The sequence below is a fragment of the Humulus lupulus genome, chromosome 1 (assembly GCF_963169125.1).
Source record: "Humulus lupulus chromosome 1, drHumLupu1.1, whole genome shotgun sequence".
NCBI lineage: Eukaryota > Viridiplantae > Streptophyta > Magnoliopsida > Rosales > Cannabaceae > Humulus > Humulus lupulus.
In genome coordinates this window covers 290280517-290300309 of record NC_084793.1, presented here as the reverse complement: position 1 = coordinate 290300309, position 19793 = coordinate 290280517, and the positions used below count along the sequence as shown (strand labels likewise).

General features: G+C 35.8%; 1 protein-coding gene across 1 annotated transcript; it reads right to left on the bottom strand.

The window, feature by feature from the left end:
* Nucleotides 1-5525: 5525 nt before the first annotated feature.
* On the bottom strand, nt 5526-7508 carry LOC133809171 (protein ROOT PRIMORDIUM DEFECTIVE 1). Its single transcript, XM_062245919.1, has one exon. The coding sequence runs from the start codon at nt 7390-7392 to the stop codon at nt 6025-6027; it is 1368 nt and encodes a 455-aa protein (XP_062101903.1). The 5' UTR covers nt 7393-7508; the 3' UTR covers nt 5526-6024.
* Between the last annotated feature and the right edge of the window lie 12285 nt (nt 7509-19793).

Below are 19793 nucleotides of genomic sequence, written 5' to 3'. Positions count from 1 at the left end.
TATTCCATTCCTGAATTCTCGGACACGCAGCATAAACGTGCGTGTTCAGGCACCCCACGACTGGTTTGGGCTATGCGGCCATTATCTCCCCTTACCTATTGATTAGACAACACCTCATTGTCAGGTTTTAGGAATTAATCATAAGTGTCATAGAGATGACATGATGGGTAAGAAGGTCACGGGATGACCCCCTTTACCAACACCCGGATGTCCTCTCCCTATAAATACCGAGAGCTTGGGCGTTGCAAGGGGTTGGCATTTTTATTGTAAAGAAACACTCTGTAAGGAATACTCAAGAGATATCAATAATATTGATTGGTGGACTAGATTTTAACATTCGAACCACCTAAAAAGAAAGGAGTGATAACCTTCCCACAATACTAATTTCGCTAGTTTAGAATTTAAATATTTTCATATTATGGTTCACTATTTAGCACCAATCTATCCCGTTTATTCGTATAATTATCTGTTGGCGAAGAACCACGTCGACAGTAACCTTCTTGAGATAGCTTGATAACTCAAGTTTCATTTTGATCAATTTATATCCCTAGAATCCTTTTTCAAGGTCTTTCTTCTCAAATTCACTGCTCAATTTTCCTTTTAGCTTTGTGATTTCACCTCTGTTCTTCCTAACTATGAGAATATCATCAACATATAAAAGTAAGTATACGTGTTGATTAAAGTAAACACAAGGTTCATACTTACTTTTAGTGAAACCAACTTTAGTAGTGAAATCATCAAATTTGATGTTCCATTACCTTGGAGCTTGCTTAAGGTCGTACAAGGATCTTTTCAAAAGACACACTTGATTAGAATTTCCATTATCAAGTCCTTCAGGTTGCTCCATAAAAATTTCTTCTTCTAACTATCCATGAAGAAAGGCGGTCCTCACATCTATTTGGTCCACCTCAAGCTTGTCCCTAGCAGTCCTTGCTAAGATAACTCGAATTGATGTTTGTTTAACAACAGGAGAGAATAGTCTACACCTTCCTTTTGAGTAAAACCTTTGGCTACAAGTCTAGCCTTGTATCTTTCCTTTTCCACTCCTAGTATGCCTTCCTTTCTTTTGAAGATCCATTTGCACCCCACTAGTTTTTTTCTTTTCTGGTTTGTCCACAAGAATCCAAATCTCATTTTTCAGTAATGAGCTCATTTCTTCTTCCATGGCCTATTTCAATAACTTGCTTTCAGGTCTGTTGATGGCTTCTCGAACAGTTACAGGATCATAACTGATCTCCTCTTCTCCTACAGACAAAGCATAGGCAATGAAATCAACATATCTTAGCCTTTCAAGTTCTTTCACCTTTCTTCTATTTCTGTCTCTAGAAAGCTTATACTTACTCAAATCTATCTGAGTTTCATCATGTTGAGTCTGAACTTGTTAACTGTCATCAGAAATTTCAACTTCTAGGTGAGTTTTTGTTTGTTCTTCATTACCGATAGACTTCTTTTCAACTTTGATAGGCTTTTCATCTTCTCTGAAAACATCTCTACTTATGATGCATTTCTTGAAACCTTCTTCCAAGCACCACAACATGTATCCATTCACACCATTGGGATATCCAATGAACATGCACTTGACAACTCTAGGCTCAAGCTTGTCTTGTCGAATGTCTGCATAAGCTGTGCATCCAAACACTTTTAAGTGTTGATAAGATGGTTTCTTTCCTCTTCAGACCTCTTGAGGAGTTTTGAAATTCAGAGCTACTGAGGGGCACCTATTAATTAAGTAGCTAGCTGTGGTAACTTCTCCCCAAAATTTTCTTTCTAGATTTGTACCTTTCAGCATGCACCTTATTCTCTCTAAGAGAAATCTATTCATCCATTCAGCCAAGCCATTCTATTGAGGAGTATTTTTGACTGTGTGATGCCTTGCTATACTAGCATTGCTGCAATATTTATCAAATTCCTTAGAGAAATATTCAAGGCCATTGTCAGTCCTTAATTTATTTTACCTCGTGTTTGATTTTCTATAAGTTTATTCCAAGTAATGAAACTATCCAAGGCTTGATTTTTTGATTTCAAAAGCAACACCACACCTTTCTAGAGTAATAATCTATGATACTCATGAAATAGTTTGCTCTACCTAAAGATGATACCCTTGCTGGTCCCCAAAGATCAGAGTGAATAAAAGCCAATGGAGCTATAGTGTTATGGATTCTAACACCAAATTTCACCCTGCAACATTTTCCATAAACGCATTCTTCACAAAAGTCAAGCTTGCCACTAAGAACCCCTTGTTTCAACATTTCAACAATCCCTCTTTCACTAATGTGCCCAAGTCTTTCGTGCCAAAGATGAGTTAAATCAGTATCTTTATTTGAAGCTACTACTGTTGAACCAACAATTGACTTACATGGTAGAAAATAAATACCTCCTCTGAATTTACCTTTCATAACCATAAGAGATCCCTTTAGAACCTTCATAGAACAACCTTCAACTTTGATTGTACAAACATTAGATGCTAGGACTCCAACATATAACAAATTCTTTCTCAATTCAGGTACATACTTGACATTAGTTATAGACTTACTGACACCATCATGCATCTTAATTACAACTGATCCAATCCCTTGCACCTTACAAGGTTTGTTGTTTCCCAAGAGAACTGATCCTCCTGAGATTTCTTCAAAATTGCAAAATAGATCTCTGTTGGGACACATGTGAAAAGAACACCCAGAGTCAAGTATCCAATCTTTCTCAGATTTCTCACTTGAGACCACCAATACATCAGCTGACTTATAACCATTAGACACCACACTTGCTTCACTTTTGTCACTCTTCGCATCTCGATTCTGTTTATTCTTGAGTAGATAACAATTAGCCTTGTAGTGTCCTTCTTTCTTGCAATAGTTGCAGAACTTTCCTGGTTTTGATCTGTGATTACTATGACTTCTATGACCATTAGAGTTCTTGTGATTCTTGAACTCTCTCTTGTCATGTCTGCCTCTAATCAATAGACTTTCACCACTGGATTCAATTTTTTCTTCAGATTTCTTTAGAATTTCTTTTGAGTTCAATGCAACTTTAACTTCTGCCATGGTTAGTGTATATTTTCCATACAAAATAGTATCAACAAAATGCTCATAAGATTTAGGTAAGGAACTAAGAGGAATAATACCTTGATCTTCCTCATCGATCTTCACTCCAATGTTTGACAATTCAAGGACAATTCTATTAAAATCATCCAAGTGTTTCATCAGCTCCTTTGTGTCATCCATGCGAAGTGTATAGAGCTTTTTCTTCAGATAAAGCTTGTTTGCCAAAGACTTCTTGAGATAGATTGATGCCAATTTCTTCCACAAATCAGAAGTTGTTTCTTCATGAGAAACCTCTCTTAGGACTTCATCACTAAGACTCAAAAGAATTACACTATGTGCTTTAGCTTCTGTTTCATTCTTTGTCTTATCATCTTTGAATACCTTTAATTCCTCTTCATCCAAAGCTTCCGAGATTCCTTGATGAACCAGGAGAACCTTCACTTTGATTCTCCACAAACCAAAATCGTTTTCTCCATTAAACTTGTCCACCTTGAATCTGGCTGAACTCATTCTTGCTTTGTTTCTTGATCAACCGAGATGATCACCAAGTAGTTCTTGAATCCTCCAATGCAACCTGTGTTCTAGATACCACTTGTAAAAACAACAACAAAATAACTAATAATAAACAAAGAATTTAGTAACCAAAATTGAACAAAATGAACATCAACAATTACTTGATTCAGATCACTTTATGATCCTACTTCCAAGGGGTAGAACAACCTTATGGATGGCTGGAGTTCTTTATTGATTTAAAACCAAGATCAGTACAAGAGATTACACAAAGAAAACTTGCTTCAAATTACAAAGAAAGCTCACAAAAGATCAATACCAGACACACTTGAACTCTATACAACCCTCCAAAAACTCTATGTGATTTTCTCTAACTCTTGATATTATAACAATGACTAAGGCTCACTTTTTATAAGGCTAATCAATTCTAAAAGCAACAGAATTAACTAACCTATACTAAAACAATAATAAATGGAACCGTGAGCTCATAGTCCACATCAGCATAACAGCTAAGTAGCTGAACTAACACCACATTAATAATGACAAAAGTGTTAGTACTGCTACTTTCTTTTGCTTAGCTGCTGAACATTATGATGTTATTATACTTTCTGTGCCTCTCGTTTTTCTACACTCCAAAGGTACGTGATTTCTATATTTAAATAACATGTGCATTAATTATATGCCTGTTTTAGTTCTACTTTTGGGGTTCTAATTAAGGTAGTTTGTACACATGTATACATACATATATATATCCTAGTCTTGATGATGGGTCTGAGGCACAGTATGAGGGGTCAAATAACAGTACAAGTGTCCATAAAAAGAAAAATTCATCGGTTGTGAAATTTGTTGGTGGTTCCACTGGAGTAGTACTAATGGTGGTGCTACTGGGATCATGTGGTTGCGCAGTGAAGGTTGTAATAAGGCATCGACGCGAAAGGGTGCCTAATATTTCAGACCAATTAATCTATTAATAATACAGCACAACGTCAACTCATGTCTATTTTGGTTTCACGAAGAGATCTTCTTCGGTCCGAAACACTGCTAAAGATGCCGCATCAATTTCGCTAGGTTTATTAAAAGAGTCTCCGTAAGGTGTTTAATATAACAATATTGCTAAGGATATTTTTACTGCTATAATACATATTACTATTTGTGTAATTTAGTATTTTAGTATCGAATTTTACATATTTTAATTTAAAATATAATATGTATAACTCAATATTAAATTACGCCAGTTAATAAATGGTTGAACATCATAAATCAGTGTTGTTAATATTATATTTATATATATGACAATTTTTTTTATAGGGGCTTCATTTTAAGTTCTATCAGTAGGGTTCTCAGTGTTTCTCAACCCGTGAGCAGTTTTCGGTGCGATTTTTTTTATGACCGTGTATATTGTAGCTATTTAGAACCTCCTGCAAATTTTCAGAAAATTCCGAATAGTTTACAGTATCGAAAACTAGGTTCAAACATGTTGTTTTCCACGCGCATAAAAAAAATTAGTCACGTGTGCAACAACATATTTGAACTTAGTTTTCGGCATTTTAAACTATTTGGAATTTTCTAAAAATTTGCAGGATGCTCTAAATAGCTACAATATACACGGTCATAAAAAAAATCACACTGAAAACTGTTCACGGGTCAAGAACACTGAGAGCCCTACCCATCTATATATATATTTGGTGCTGATATTTATTATTTTATGGCACAAAACATAGTTTAGTATTAAAATATGGGCCAGGAATACTATTATGTTCCACACACTCTTGACAAAGATTGTAACGAGGCTCCACTTGTGCACTTTAGCCGACAAAGCGGGTTCAGGGATTTTGTGGATTATCAAAGATAAATAAAATCCCTTATATCCTGATATATGGTAATTTTAAATAAATAAAATAAATTATGCTGAACAATTAATCTCTCCTTTTTTTTTTGGTTCATTTCATACATAAGTAGTGTTGAGTTATAGGATCATCTAATTAAGCAATATTATAGTTTGTATAGGAATAAATTCCTGAATCAATTAGCTAGAACTGGTCTAGGTTCCTAAGTTTGCGCTGATATTACTCAAAATCATATTACAAATGTTTTCTTCACCCGAGTCTTTTGATATGAACACTACTTTTCCAGATATTAAAAAAACGCACTCTTTGAAATTACCAGCAGTAATTACTGAAGAAGCAAGAGGAGGAAATCCCCCATCCCAACATTCTTTCAAAGACAACATATTTTGCAATGTTATGAGCAGCTCTCGCCTCTCGGTGTGAAGAAGAACCCCAAGAAATCACAATTCCATGTCCACCAACACGTTCAGCGGATCCCCATTAAAGAGCAGCGACTGATTCAAGAGTTTTACTGCTTGAAGGCAATCAGAGTTGATGAAAAACTTGCTGGTTCCCAGCTTCTTTCCATGCCTAGTAGCATCTCAAATAGCTTGGACTTCAGCGGCCAAAGGAGATAATTGTTATTTTCATTCAATGTCTTTTAAGACTATATCATTGGTATTCTCATGATTCAATCTCTCTAACATTGGTATAATCCAATCTTCATCTCCTTTAACATCATTCTTCACTCCACATACTACATTGTCATTATTTTCTCTACCATCCGGAGCATTCAATTCTCTTGTATAGCGAAACCCTACCAATATAAGGTGCAATATGTTTCTCCGAGCAACATATATTCGATTGGGTTCAACCAAACATCCCTTACTATATGCTTCTCTAAGAAAAACTCTTTGTCCACTCCCTTTGGTTGATATGTAAAATATTCCAGGGTGCTTTAAAAGCAGTTCACGGACATTAACACCCAGGGAGAAATCCCTTTGGAAATGTGCTAATCTTTCAACCTCAACCATTTTCTCCACTGTCAGACACAAGAACTCATGAAGAATGCCAACAGCTCTTTTCTCATACCGCTCAATGCCTCCACAAGAGCGGACTCGAGGCACTTCTTTCGTCTCATAAGGCTTCACAAAAGGAAGCCTTTGCCAATTCTTCAACTTGTCTCTATACCCACTCTCAATCTTATACCCTGTTGGGAAACTGATGGGGAAGGCATACTTTGTCTCAAACTCACTCAACCACTTCTCTCTATACTCTTTCTCTCTCCATTTCTCGACTTCAGCCAAACCCAACTCTTCATCTCCATCACCAACTAATTCCACAACCTCCAAGTCAACAAGCTTGAACTCTTTCGAGTACTTAGAAAGGATTGATTCCCTGAAATCCTCAGGCAAACCCAACTCTCTCCTAACCAATCTCAAAGCATGAACACGCAGTTTTCCATTCACAGACATCATCAAAAGCTTTTTCACCCGACGTACAGCCTCCATTTCTCCCTTTCTCACAACATTTTCCTCCTCATTCACCAAATTAAGCATTTTATCAGTAAACCTACAGCACAAGTTTCGCCTTACCGGGTGAGTAAATAAGTCGAACACATGGGGGACCTTATGAAGAAACTCCCCAATCCCAATGTTGATCCCCACAAGATGCCTCCATCGAGACATAATCTGTACGGACACAAAAGGACCGCGCTTCCGCTGCGACATGAGATCGTGAAGCTTGAGGATGACGTTGAGCTTTCTGATTTGGGTGGCGACTTTGTCCAGCTGGGCGTCTCTTGTTCTGTCTTCTAAGCGAGTCTGAGCAGAGTCCACTGGCTTTTTCCATCTCCTTTGTATTGAAGAATTGAAAGGTCCGAAAGAAAAAATGGGTTGTAAATGGCAAAGCCTCAAGCTTTGCAGTACTCTCATAATCTGAGCCTCGCCCTCGACCAACTGGTACTGTTTGAAAAATCGATTAGACACACGTACCACAAACCCGACCAGACCCATTAGTTTAATATAGTAATAAATTATTAAATATAACAAAGTTGCTTATGGAAAAAATCTTATACAAAAAGAACTAAATATTATTCTAATAAACAAAAACTTATATATGAAGTGCTTGAATATGAAGGTATCGCCTCAGGTAAGCCACTCTATCTTCTAAGATACATTATTAAACTCGCATGTATATTAATTTCTCTATTTTCTGTATTATATTTTTAACATATTTTATTCATTTCAAATATTTTCTTAACTATCAATAATAACCTCATATCTATTAACATTTACAATACCTTCCTATATTTTAAATTAATCCAATTTTATAAAAACAAGGTAAAATATAAATTAATTAAAAAATAAAAATAACAGATTTAATAATTCCAAAACCTTCATCCTCATTCAGAACTAGATTTTACCCAAGTCTATACAAATCAACTAGATTTTACTCATGCAACAGAGAATAAATTAGAAAAAAAAGTGCATAATATACCACAACAAAATGATCATTATGGTACAAAGGACAAGAAAAGCTTGGCAGCATATATAAACATTGTATTAGATTCTTCTTGGAACTTATATTATAGTGATTCTTATGATGTACCAGGCTTACCCCTGGTTGCTTACCCCTGGTTTAGCCTTATGATGTACCAATCTTACCCCTGGTTTAACTAGAAAGCATACGCCAAGAAAATCTAGTAAGTATATTATTTAAGATTCTTCAGTCTTGCTTGTTGAATCAAAATCACTATAGGATTTAAACATAAACTCTTCAATCAAGTGAAGCAGCAATAGATCCAAAATTCAATATAAATGAGACGTGGATTAGCATGCACGCTTTGCAACAATTAAAACTATTTGTATACATTAAACATACTAACTTCTTGTATTTTTCTAGAGAAGAACATATATTTGTATACTTATACTTAAATAACCCATTGGTGTTATGCATATCAATCATAGTTTCTGGATTGTAATGCATACCTTGCATGTAGTCTTCACCCTACCAGAATATTCTACTTGAATAAACAACTAGCAATGCAATCATAAGTTACATCTTTTTAAAAATAAAAGGAGGTCATGCTTGTAAGTATTTATTGTAAAATCATTTGATTGGCTAACTTAATATTAGAAAAAATATTTTAAAGTCTTTAGAAATTTGTAGCATATCTAAATTGATTTGTAAATTAAATTATTTGATTTATGAATTAGTTGTCACTTGATTTAGCTTTCTTAGCATGAAAATCTCTTTTTAGTTTGAATATATTATTTTTACCATATTTATCACAAAATAATCTTTATTGGTAGAATAATGTATTTGACTTATTCTGTATGAGTATTTTCAGGGATTATGTTTTCTCATGATAAGAATGTTTTGAAAATGAACAAGGTTAAAAGAAATAACCAAGTTCGTTCAACTAGATAAGACCAATGCCCTTGCTAACTCAACAATTTCCTATTTTGTCAAAACAAAATCAATCTGACTGGTAGATTTTTTAAATCAAAGAAATTTGCAAATATTTTTGTATTGATTACAAGATTCCAGAAGAGCTGACCTTGGTCGACTTTCTTAGTTATAAATACATTGCCAAAACCTTTGGAAAAAACACATCTTCCACTTTGAATTTCGTAAACATTTGTTTTTATTTTGAAGAGTGTTTCTTTGTAAAGATTAAGTTGTTCACCTTAATCTTTGTATGTGTGTCGAGTGTACTTGTCCATATATCTATCTTGTTCCTTGGAAACAGGTAGCATCTTTTGTGAACGTGTTCCTAAGGATCTTCGGGAGATGATTCTAGCAAAGTCGCACTTCGGGAGGAAGAGAACACTCGCTATTCATTGAAGAGATTTCAAAAGAAATAGCGTTTTATCAAAACCAGAATCTTAGAGAAGAGTACAACAAGATTGCATCAATAGTTTAAGAGGGAGTCTTACGTTGTTTAAGTTAATACTTTTGTACATATTATTTCTTTATTAATTGGTTTATTCTCTGGGTGTGGCCCCGTGGATGTAGGTTATCCGAAAGGATTTCTGAACCACACAAAAATTCTCGTGTGTTATTCTTTTACATGTTTTTCTGTTTCTGTCTTAACATTCGTATCAGTTGTGTTAACAACACTAGAATCGGTCTAAACAACTTAATCAATATTCCACATTTAATTAAGTTGTTCATCTCTAATCACTTGGTAATCATAAAATGCGGAATTTAAATTTGGTATCAAAAGGGGTCACTAAACTCTTAGTGTGATCTTGTGTATTTCGTTTGTTTGTTCCTTATGCAATGTCTTTCTTTGCAGAAAGTGGTTCAATAACTTGTCCTCCCTTGTCAAATTACTCTAACTGTCCTTATTGGAAAGTTAGAATGAAAGCCTTCATCAAATCACTAGATGAAAAGGCATGGAGAGCAATCTTAACAGGTTGGACACCACCTACTGAGTCTGATGATCTAACAAAGGTAAAATTTTAAATCAACTGGACTGATGCTGAAGGAAAATTTTCTAGTTATAATAACAAAGCCTTGCATACAATCTTAATGGAGTCGGTGAAGGGTATATAAATTTGATTTCTTCATGTGAGTCTGCCAAAGACGCTTGGCAAATTCTTCAAACTCAATTTTAAGGAATTGTTGATGTCAACCATTCTAGCCTTGTGATATTAAATACAAGATTTGAAAATCTTAGGATGACTGAAACTGAGTCTCTCACCGATTTCTATGAAAGATTATCTGATATTTCTAATGAATATTTTGCCTTGGGAGAAAAATTGAAAAATAATGTGCTAGTTCGAAAAATTGTTAGAGTTCTTCCTGACAAGTTTCAAACTAAGCTCACAGTGATTGAGGAGGCAAAAGATCTTGACACAATGAAAGTAGAGGAGTTGATGGGTTCACTCTGAACTTTTAACTCAATCAAGAAATTCTTCAAAAGGAGAAACCGAGTGCTCCCAAAGAGAAATCAATTGCTCTCAAAACGTCAAAGGAGAAAAAATTGGATGACAATGATGGCGAAGATGAGATGGCCTTGTTAACAAAAAAAATTCAAAAATATAAGAAAAAGATTGGTAACAAGAAACCCATGTTCAAATCATCCAAAGGAAACAACTTTTCTAAACCTTTTGATAATAGCAATAAAAAAGGTGTGCAATGCAGGGACTGTGAAGGATTTGGTCATATTCAATCTGAATGTGCCAATACGCTGAAGAAAAATAAAAAGGTAATTGCAGCTACTTGGAGTGATCAAGACTCTGAAAGTAGCGATGAAGAAGATAACTCAAACCTTGCTTTAACTTTTGTTGTTTCTTGATTAACCCTGAATTCACATGTTAATAAAAGGTTTGTTTGTCTTAACAACAGAGTCCAAGAAGAGGAAAATTTTGAATGTGAATCCCATGAATCCGATCTGGATGATGATTCTTTGAAAGAGTCGTACAAAGACATGTACGATAAATGGTTAAAGGTATGTTCTGATAATTTCTTAATGGCAAACAATAACAAATCTTTACAGGAAAAGAATGATGAACTTAAAAGTATTGTGAAGAAACTTGAGAATGGTGTTATTGCCAAAGACTGTGAAATTAAGCGATTATCAAAAGAAATTAACCACATGGTTAAAAGTGTGAAAATGCTTAATCCAAATGCAATGATTTTGGGTGATGTAATCAGTGAAGGACAAAAGCATGTAACTTTTCTGGATTAGGATCAGATGGGTCCAAATAAAAAAAAAAAAAAAAACCATTTTTGATAAATCTGGAATTTTTACTACTAGTTCAACCACTAATGTCTCTACAGGTACATCTCACATAGCGAATGATACAAATGTGCAGTATGTTTTAACATCATGCTAAACATACCAAGTTTCTTCAAAAGGAAATACAGGGCACTCTGTTCCCATCTGTCATTTTTGTGGTGTGAAAGGACACATCCGACCTAGATGTTTTACTATGATGGATTTTTTCAAAAATAATTATCTCAATCATTATAGTAAAATAAAACAGGTTGTGAAAAAACTATCCAAAATGATTTGGGTAAAGAAAAAAGAATTAAATTGTCTTGTTGCGTTTACTTGTCATAAAACTCGTGCTTCTAATTCTTGGTATTTTGATAGTGGATGCTCTAGACATATGATAGGTGATGCAAGTATACCCACCAATTTCAAATCCTTGAAATGTGGTGTTGTAACTTTTGGTGATGGTATGACAGAGAATATTGTTGGTAAATGTATCCTAAATCTTGATGGGTTGCCGAAATTGAGAAATGTTCTACTTGTTGAAGGGCTTAAGGCTAATTTAATTAGAATAAGTCAAATTTGTGATCAAGGCTTCACAATGAACTTTTCTCGTGATGATTGCAATGTTGTTGATCAAAATGGTATGAGTATATTGAAAGGATATAAATTTGTTGATAACTGTTATACACTTTCACCAACTCTCACATGTCATATTATATCATAGGCAATACAACTAATTTATGGCACTAAAAACTTGGTCACATTAATTTCAAAAGTTTGAAAAAAATTGCAACTGCAGGACTGGTTCGTGGGTTACCCAAATTGGGTAAAGAATCTGCAGGTACATGTGAACCTCACTAGTTGGGAAAACAATTGAAAAATTCCCACAAAAATGTTACAAGAATTAATACTTCAAAAGTTCTTGAACTTTTGCATATTGATCTCATGGGTCCTATTCATGTTGAAAGTATTAATGGAAAAATGTACATTTTTTATTGTGTTGATGACTTTTCTCACTTTACTTGGGTTGATTTTTTGAGGAAAATATTAGATACTTTTGATGCCTTTAAAACTCTTTGCATGAAATTAAGAGTTGAAAATGATTGCAATATAGGTAAGATTGTGAGAATTAGAAGTGATCATGGTAAATAATTTGAGAATATTGTTTATGATGATTTTTGTAAATCTCTAGGTATTTCTCATGAATTCTCAGCTCCCAAAACTCTTGAGCAAAATGTGGTTGTTGAAAGAAAAAATAGAACCCTGCAGAAGATGGCCAAAGTAATGCTGAATAGTAAAAAACTCTCAAAAAGATTGTGGGCGGAGGCAATCTTTACTGCCTGCTACACAATCAATCGAGTGTTTTTACGACCAGGTACTACCAAAACTCCTTATGGAATCTGGAAAGATAAAAAACCCAATGTAAGTTATTTTCATATTTTTGGGTATATTTGCTATATACTTAGAGATTGTGAAAATATTGGAAAGTTTGATACAAAAAGTGATGTGGGAGTATTTCTTAGATATTCTATGAATAGTAGAGCTTATTGTGTTTATAACATGAGAACTCAAACTGTTATGGAATCTTCCAAGTTGTTGTTGATGATTTAAAAAGATTTTTCTGAATATTCCATTGAAGAAGAAATTGGCAGGTTCATTGCTGAAAATTTTCAAACAGAAACACCTGTTGTGACTATAAGTGATGTTGTTCCCTCTGTTATTGAAAAAATTGCAACAGAAGCTGAATCTGTTCCAACAACTTCTGAACTAATAGAGAAGGATGGTCCATAAATCATTACAGATTCAATTCAGAGAGAACCTTCTGTCAGAATAAAAAAGAATCACCCTAGTGACCTCATTCTTGGTGACATTGAGGAAAGTATGGTCACAAGAAGAAGGTATGTAAATCTGGTTCAATTTGTTTGTTTTGCATCCACTTTTGAACTAAAAAATGTGAAAGAGGCCTTGAGTGATGAGTCATGGATAAAAGCAATGCAAGAGGAATTAGAACGATTCACAAGAAATGAGGTATGGAATCTTGTACCTAGACCAAATCATACCCATATTATTGGTACCAAATGGATCTTCAAAAATAAAACTGACGAATTTGGTACAATAGTAAAGAATAAGGCTAGGCTAGTTGCTCAGGGGTATACTCGAATTGAAGGAGTGGATTTTGATGAAACCTTTGCCCCTGTTGCAAGACTTGAGTCCATCAGATTGTTATTAGTTGTTGCTTGGATTGTTGGTTTCAAATTATGCCAAATGGATGTCAAATCTGCGTTTGTAAAGGGAGTTTTGAATGAAGAAGCTTTGTTGAACAACCAAAATGTTTTGAAGATCCACATTTTCCTGACCATGTTTTTCAACTTAAAAAAGGCTCTTTATGGGTTGAAACAGGCTCCTAGAGCCTGGTATGATAGATTAACTCAATTTCTTGTGTTGAATGGTTATAGAATATGCGGAGTTGATAAAACTTTTTTCATCAAAAATGTTAGTTTTGACCTTGTTATTGCTCAAATTTATGTTGATGATATTATTTTTGGCTCCACTTCTAACTCTTTAGTGCAGGAATTTGTCAAGCAAATGAAAGATGAGTTTGAAATGAGCATGGTAGGTGAGTTAAACTATTTTCTCGGTTTTCAAGTCAAATAGTCAGAAGATGGAATCTTCATCTCTCAAGGTAAGTATGCCAAGAACTTGGTGAAAAGTTTGGCCTAGAGTCTGCAAAAAAAGCCAAAACACCAATGGGAACTACAGTCAAACTGACCAAGGATAAAAATAGTGTTAAGGTAGATCCAACAATATACAGAAGCATGATTGGAAGTCTTCTGTATCTCATAGCTAGTTGACCTGACATAAGCTACAATGTTGAGGTTTGTGCTCAGTATCAAGGGAATCCCACTGAATCCCATGTGAAAACAGTGAAGCGAATCATTCACAATGTGAATAGTACGCTTGAGTATAGAATTTGGTACACAAAGGAAACTAATTCCAACCTTGTTTGTTTTAGTGATGCTGATTGGGAAAGCAATGCATATGACATGAAAAGCATAAGTGGTGGATGCTTCTGTCTAGGAAACAACTTGGTTTCTTGGCATAGCAAGAAGCAAAAGTCAATCTCCCTGTCAACTGCCGAGGCTGAGTACATAGGTGTAGGAAGTTTTTGTACTCAATTACTTTGGATGAAACAAATGATGGACGACTATGAGTTTGATTTGGATACTTTGACTATTTTTTGTGATGATACTAGTGCAATAAATATTTCAAAAAATCTTGTCCAACATTCTCGCACAAAACACATTGATATTCGCCATCATTTCAATAAGGAACTTGTTGAAAAAAAAACTTTGGTCTTAGAATATAATGAGACTAACAAACAAATTGCAGATATTTTCACAAAAGCCCTTGATACGATCATATTTGACTCCCTCAGGAAATCCTTGGGGGTTTGTTCAAATTAAAGTTATCTTTATGTTTATTTTTGCCTTATCCTTGTTTGAAATGTTGCTCATTTATCTTCTTGATCTTGTCCTAAAAGAAAATCTCCAAACATTATTTTATCTTTTTTTTTACTAATGGTTAGATTTTATAGTTAGCTTATATCATTTTAATATATTTTCAAAAGGGAAATTTGAGTTTTAATGCAATAAGTGACACTCCGTTTGAAAAATACCCTATCCCTATAAGCCTCTCATTTTGGTGCTACTAATGTCGTTACTACCCAAAATACCCCTGGCATAATTTTCTCAAACTCTCTGTATTCTCTCCCAAAATACCCGAACCAAGAAAACTTTGAAATCGATAGGCCTCGATTGAATCCGTAGAACCCAACCTTCATTGTCTTCCACGGCCACGAACAATGGCTCCCAAAGGGTGACGATCGGAGAAGGGGAAGGAGAAAACGTCGAGCAAGCCGACCAAATTTTTAGGAAACAACCTCAAAGAAAGAGAAGGTGAGGGATTTCGTTTTTAATCTGCAATATGTGTATGTGCCTGGTTTTTTTTGTTGATTTTTGTTCATAGGATAGATCGAGGCTGGCAATGAAGAAATCTGGGTTTTTTTCGATATTTTCATGGAACTCGATAGAAATCGATAAGAATCGATAGTATAGGATGAGGAATGGATTAGACTGTGCCTCGATAGGAATCGATAGGACTTGATGATACAAGGCTTTGGGAATTTTTAGAACTTACCACGATAGGAATCGATAGGACTCGATGATACATGGCTTTGGGAATTTTTAGATTCTACCTCGATAGGAATCGATAGGACTAGATGATACACGACTTTGGGATTTTTAGGACCCAGCTCGATAGGAATCGATAGGCCTCGATAAGACTCGATGATACACGACTTTGGGATTTTTTTAGGACCCACCTCGATAAGAATCGATAGGCCTCGATAGGACTCGATATGACTAGACTTTGGTTTTTTTGCCTTACCTCGATAGGCCTCGATAGGACTTGATAGTAACCCGATGATATTATTCTTTGTGATTTTGGAACCCACCTCGATAGGCATTGATAAGACTCGATAGAACGCGATTGTTTCTGCCTCGATAGTAACTGCCTTACCAGATTGTTTTACATTTTTAACATTTTTAACATTTTTTTTGTTTTTTTTCCAGATGCCTGAACTTATTGTGCCGTTGGAGAAACACTTTCCTGGCCATGTCACTTATAGGGGAAGTGCCTACTTGGATACCCTTATAGAGCAGTTTAAGAGGCACGGTCTTATTGAAAGGGCACATGCATGCCCGTTGGGACAGTTCTTTAAGGCAGAACCATTTAGTTTTTCTGGGGTTCTGCTGCACCAGCTAATGTTGCGTAAGGTAGAAAGTAAGAAGCATGAAGAGGGTCAGTTCTACCTAGGCAACACTGTTAGGAAAAAATTGTTTGCCTCAATGGAAATTGATAATAATATTACAACTCTATGCAATATATTACAAATAAATAATGATTGATTAAAATGAGTTACAACTCTATAACTGGAAATTACAAATAAACAAAGGAAATGAAGAAGATGATGAAGAATAAGAGAATAGTGAGAATACAACTCTAAGCAAGAGATTACAAGTAAAATAAAGTGTTTGGACCAAAAGAAAAGATTACAACTCTTAAACAAAATATACAAGTAAATAGAACAAGAGAATAAGAAGAAAAACAATAGAATAAAAAGAAGAATAGAAACACAAGTAAACTCTCACTTACACAACCTAAGTGAAGAGGGTTGGGGATCACCAACTTGAACAAGGTTTAAAACCTTTGTCCAAAAGCTTATTTCCCCCTAACTCAAGCACTAAGGGATCTCGCTCAGATATAGGAAAAGCTTTATGGAATTATCAAGCCTCAAGGTGTTTCTAGCCAAGTGCTGTAATGGATAGAAATGTTGTGTCTTACAAGTGAGCTATAGGCTCCTATTTATAGAGTTTAGAGACACCCTTTGAATTTCAAATTCCACCAACTCCCATGGCTGTTATCAATGTTAAATTGGATTAATATGGAATTAAAAATGAGATTTGGGAGTTATTTGGGTTTTTTGAGCCGTTCAACAAAGATTGAAAAAACTGAAAATTTGGTCAGTTTTGGCCTGTGGTCGCGGCCAGAGACATTAGTGGCCACGGCCACTGGTCTCTGACCCACAGGCCGCGGCCACTGAAAGTTGGTGGCCGCGACCACTGACCAAATTCAGCACAAAAAATGTGATGTTTTTCCAAACGGTTCCAAACCCTCCCAAATGATTTTGTAACTCCCAAAACACATTATTGGGGTTAAAATCATATCTCTAATAGACATATCACATATGGCTTTATGAAATTCATCTCAATATTGTGTAACAACAATTTACACAATAAAGGGTAATATTTGGAGGTTACAAATTTGTAACACCAAATATGTTACATTATTTGGATATATCTCATATATCGAAATATTGTAACTCTCTATTATATGTTACAATATGTGACACACTTTGTCACATTTATTTAATCTAAAACATTATATTATAATATAATATAATTTTACATTATATTATAAATAATAGAACAAACACTATGTGTAGATTTGGTATTCCAGAGTTTGCCCTAGTTACCGAGCTAAATTTTGGGAAATCACCATCCCCAGATGAATTGAAAGAGCATCTTTCAAGTGATCGGATCATCCAGGAATATTTTAATGGTGATTTGAAGGTTAGTTTTGGTCAGTTGGAAGATGCATTGAAGGCCTCCACAAACCCAGAAGATGCATTTAAGCTGGGTTTGTGCTATTTGATAGAGAGGGTACTGAATGCCCCAGAGAAGACAACAACGATATGGGGAGATTCCCTGAGGATGGTTGAGGATATTGATTACTTTTTCAAGTATTCTTGGGGGAAGTTGTCATTTAAGAAGGTTAACAAAGGCCTTCAAAAGGACATGAAGAAGCAATTGAAACACTATGAGGAGAAGAAGAAAGAGGGGTCAAGCAAAAAACAGAAGGAGGTGAAGTATAGTTTCAATTGCTATGCACCCGCGCTTCTTTACTGGGCTTTTGAGGCCATGCCTTCTCTCGGGAGTAAGTTCGGTGAGAACAGTGGGAATCCGATTCTGAGGATGCTCAGCTGGGCTATGAAGACTGATATCACTATTTCGATAGCTCTGTTGGTTCCTATATTTGCCAATCGTCGAATAAGTTCCATTTTATCTTGTTAAATGTCACAAATTAATTGATTAACAATTTATTTTATTAAAGTTTTTCTGACACATGTTATTCAACCATGCAGTTAGTGGTATTTTCCATGCTAAAGCCACGTCCCGGTGAGGTAGTCTACTACAATAGCCTCCCAGAAGTTGATTCCAGGTTATTCCCTGAGTTGGAGGCTGGGACTGCAGTGGATGAAGTAGTGGTACCTGAGAAGGAGGCAGAGAAGCTAGCATAAGTTGCAAAGGAAGCCTCCATTTTTTATGAGGATGTCCCGAGGGTTAAGGGCACTTCACAGGCCTGTGCAGCTTCATCTAGTCAGGTTGCCCAGCCTGATTATGAGCAATTGATGCACAGGCTCAAGAGGGTTGAGGAGGGCTAGGCAACCTTACTACAGAATCAGACCACGATCATGGCTCAATTGGCGCAGCTGCTTTCACTGGTCTCAGGTCGATCCACCGACGTAAAATCAGATACAGAGTCTGATATCTTGCCTGCAGACTATGAGCGCGGTGATCAACCCTCCACTCCACAGGCCCAGACATCTGTAGCTGCTAGTGATGCTGACAGTCCCAGTGTACGAGTACTGCAACCCGATGAGGCAGCTGGCCTTGAAGTTGTCAGGAAGAAACGTAGGCCCAAGCGTTTTGATGACTTCACCGACCCAACAAAGAAGATCAGACTAGATAAACATGGGCTAGTTGCTGAACCACTGAGGAAGTGTGACCCACAGCAGGAGAAGAGCTTCCATAAATGGATCATCGGGAAGATCGACAATAAGAGAGACTGCAACGTGTATATTGGGACGCACGGTGTGGCATGGTTCTTACAGTTGCACACAGTCCAGACTTGGCTTTGGGATTCGGTATGTAAATTACATTAATGTTTTCAATTCAATCTTAAAATATATTGATGGTACTAACGAATTTTTATGTTTTTTTAGCATATTGATGTCGCTTTGCACATGCTACGCCGCCGACGCCACTTTTACCATGCTGCATTTCGGCAGGATGCTGCGATCATGAACACCACCTTCCCCCAGGTGTGCCTAGGTCGTTGGAATCATTTCAGAGAGACCGACACTAAGTATACATGGGACGACGATGTGCTGAAAATGTTGAAGGGCGATGATAATCAATTCCTTGTATCATGGCAAAATGTGAGTGAAGTATATTTTGCCTTGCACGTCGAGAAAGCCGCACATTGGATCACCATTGAAGTCTCCATTCCAACGTGGTGCATCAACGTTTATGATTCCAACCATAGCGTGCTCAGTTCCACTATGATGGAGAAAGTGATCAAGCCTTGGTGCTTATTGTTGCCTTCGTTGTTATGGTGTTCTGGCATGTTTGACGACCATGAGGACCTCCAGGTATATCCTGAGCAGAATGCAAAGCCTTTCTCATATTGTCGTATTCCTCCAGAGGAGTGTCCTCAGACTAAGACAAGGTATTCCCCTATTTAATTAGTGGATTTTGAAATCTGAAAATTGAAGTTATTTTTATCTTCTATTGACACAAAATAGATTATATGCAGTGGGGATTGTGGTATGTTTGCCATCAAACATATCGAGCATCTAGTTTTCAGGCTACCACTCGATACTGTTATCGATGAGAACATCCAGCATTTCAGGACCAAGTGGTGTGTGGACCTGTTCTATCAGAATTTGGCCCCGTGATGCTCTTTACATTTTTGTCTTACACATCTTGTATAGTATAGCATATAGTTAGTTTTGTATATTATTTTTTATCAAACAATATTTTTTGAAAAAGTTATTAAATAAAAAAATATTAAATTCACATAATGTGTCTGCCTCGACATCCCAACACACAAAGTATTAGAAGAAGTATTCCATATGATAAATGTAGCAAAATCAATTAAATAATTACATAACACAATATTTTAAATCCTAGCCTTACATGACTTCCTATTGTGCCCATTACCATCGACCACAAGAAATTCATGATAACCAAGGACTTGGACATCTAAAAAAATTGCTTTATC

What these genes read in the sequence shown, in the direction of transcription:
- LOC133809171 (XM_062245919.1), bottom strand. Translation starts at nt 7,392, where the DNA reads ATGGGTCTGGTCGGGTTTGTGGTACGTGTGTCTAATCGATTTTTCAAA.